Here is a 1,979-nt window from a genome sequence, read left to right as displayed (position 1 = left end):
GCCCAAGCTGGAACTGAGGCTATCCTGCCAAGGAGGCCCCTCTCTCCTTCTCGGTGGAACTCTATGATACGTCTGATGGCTGACGCTGTCGGCTTCAGGAGGAGCAGGATCCAGCTGAGCAAGCACGCCGCCTGGAGCCAGGTGTGCGTGAGAGAAAACCCCGAGGGTCGTGCTGGCGGTGGGAAGACAGGGCCGGCGGAAACAGCCGGCTGTGGTTGGGGACTCCGAGCAAGCTTGCCATCCACTCGGAGCGCCGAACGCCGAGCGCCGAGCCACCCACCTGGACTCCCTGGACTCAGTGATCACGGTGATGAAGGACGTGGAATCTTCCATGGCATCGAAGTACTCGGTATCTTCATCTTCCTCACTGTCCTCTCCTTTGGAAGTCAAGAAGCTTCCTGGGGACACACGGGGTTTGTCACTCGGCACGTGTGTCTCGCTCATCCGAGGACGCCTGGAGCCCCCCCTGTCCCTCTCCATACTGTCCCCACCCTACCCCATTCCTCTCCCTGCTCCTGCACCGGGCCCACAGCAGCGGCAGCCTATGCACAGCTGTGGCTCTGGCTTGGAGGCCTCCTCTGGGAAGCCTTCCCGGATTTCTCCATGACTTCCTTGGCCGGTCGGCCAGTGTCTAGTCCATTCCTAATGGGGCCCACAGCCCAGCTGCCTGGGCTCACCAAACCTTTCTTCTGAGGGTCTGAACCCAGGCAGAGAGACGGCGGTCTGCCCTGGGAGCTGGGGCTGCCCGGCTCCACTCACCCTCGCTGAAGCTCTTGGTGGGGTTGGCGGGCCGCCCGGCGGTGCTGTTGCGGAAGGCCCGCTCCAGGCTGTTGTGCTGCTTGGCTAGCTGCTCGATGGTCTCCTCCAGGTGGAGGCGCTGCGCATGCTCATACTGCAGAGCTCGCTGCCACTTCCGGCTGTGTGTCTCCGCTAGTTCCAGGAAGTCCCTGCAGGCCTGGGGTGGGGAGGGCTGCCCTGAGGGCCACTGTCCCAACACCCGACAGCCTCCCCAGCCCCCTCCAGGTGGCCAGAAGCGGGTCTGGGAGGACCTGAGTCAGAGGCCCGCACGCACCGGGGCCAGCAGCGTGCTGTTTTGGGGGAGCACAAAACCCGGGGCCGAGGCCACTCACTGCCTTCCCAGCAGTAGCCCTGAGCCAGAGGCCTGCTGGCGGCCCCCTCCTCATGGTGTCCCCGGCCTGAGGTCTTGTCACTGGCTCATGTCTGGCCACTAGCAGCCAGGGTCAGTCCTGGTTCTGGTACTCAAGAAACAAAAGCCCCCTCCTGGGCTCAGAGGGCATCGTCTGGCGGAGGACTGGACTGGGACCCTCCCTCTGCCACGTCGTCCTCTCTCCTCAGCCCCCCTCCTCTCCCAGCTGTGGCCTGCTAGGATGACCAGATTCTTTGCAGCGGCCCAGGTCTGTGGGTGGGAAGTGGGGTCTGTCCGGTCCACCTCTACCACCGTGGGAAGGGCCAGCCTCAGCCACCCCTGGCCAACTGTCAGATCTAAGCCAGCATGTCCTCTCTGGCTCTGGATGCCGGTGGGAAGGGACTCATGCTTGCAGCAGCGGTCTCTGGCGGCTCCTTCCCTCCCACCCTACTGCCCCAGCTAACCTGGACGCCTAGCAGGCCTCCACAGAAGCCCACGGTTCAGCTGCTCGTGAGTGGGAGACCAGCACAGGCCCTCCTTATGACCGATGGCTCATGGCAGGACCACCCTGCGGGCTGCTGTGAGGACGACGGGGGAGACGGGGCGCAGAGTGTCTGGCAGAGGGAGCTCTTGTCCTTACTGCTGCCTTGCCGCCTCCACCCGCTAGAGCCTGTCCAACACCCTCCCCACCACCTAGCGCCCCCATGGAAGCCCCAGCTGGGACTGCACATTTGCAAGTGTTTAACTCTCTGTGGACGGTGCCTGCTTTTCATCCCACGCACTGTGGCCTCGAAGCCCATTCCTGCCGCATTCCAGCCTGGATCCGGTTGCC

General features: G+C 64.0%; 1 protein-coding gene across 1 annotated transcript in view; it reads right to left on the bottom strand.

The window, feature by feature from the left end:
- The window catches only part of LOC101661694 (oxysterol-binding protein 2), an 8,210-nt gene extending 6,263 nt beyond the window's left edge, over positions 1-1,947 (bottom strand). The window contains exons 1-3 of the mRNA XM_045289555.1: positions 1,930-1,947; positions 760-955; positions 281-398 (exon numbers count right to left, since the gene is read on the bottom strand). Of these exons, the coding sequence (XP_045145490.1) occupies positions 281-398; positions 760-955; positions 1,930-1,947 (332 nt within the window). The remainder of the gene's footprint in view (positions 1-280; positions 399-759; positions 956-1,929) is intronic.
- Between the last annotated feature and the right edge of the window lie 32 nt (positions 1,948-1,979).

This window comes from Echinops telfairi, unplaced genomic scaffold (assembly GCF_000313985.2).
Source record: "Echinops telfairi isolate 266 unplaced genomic scaffold, ASM31398v2 ScPeMD7_29;HRSCAF=101, whole genome shotgun sequence".
Classification (NCBI taxonomy): domain Eukaryota; kingdom Metazoa; phylum Chordata; class Mammalia; order Afrosoricida; family Tenrecidae; genus Echinops; species Echinops telfairi.
The sequence above is the reverse complement of the archived record's forward strand: the minus strand, read 5'-3'. Positions and strand labels throughout refer to the sequence as shown.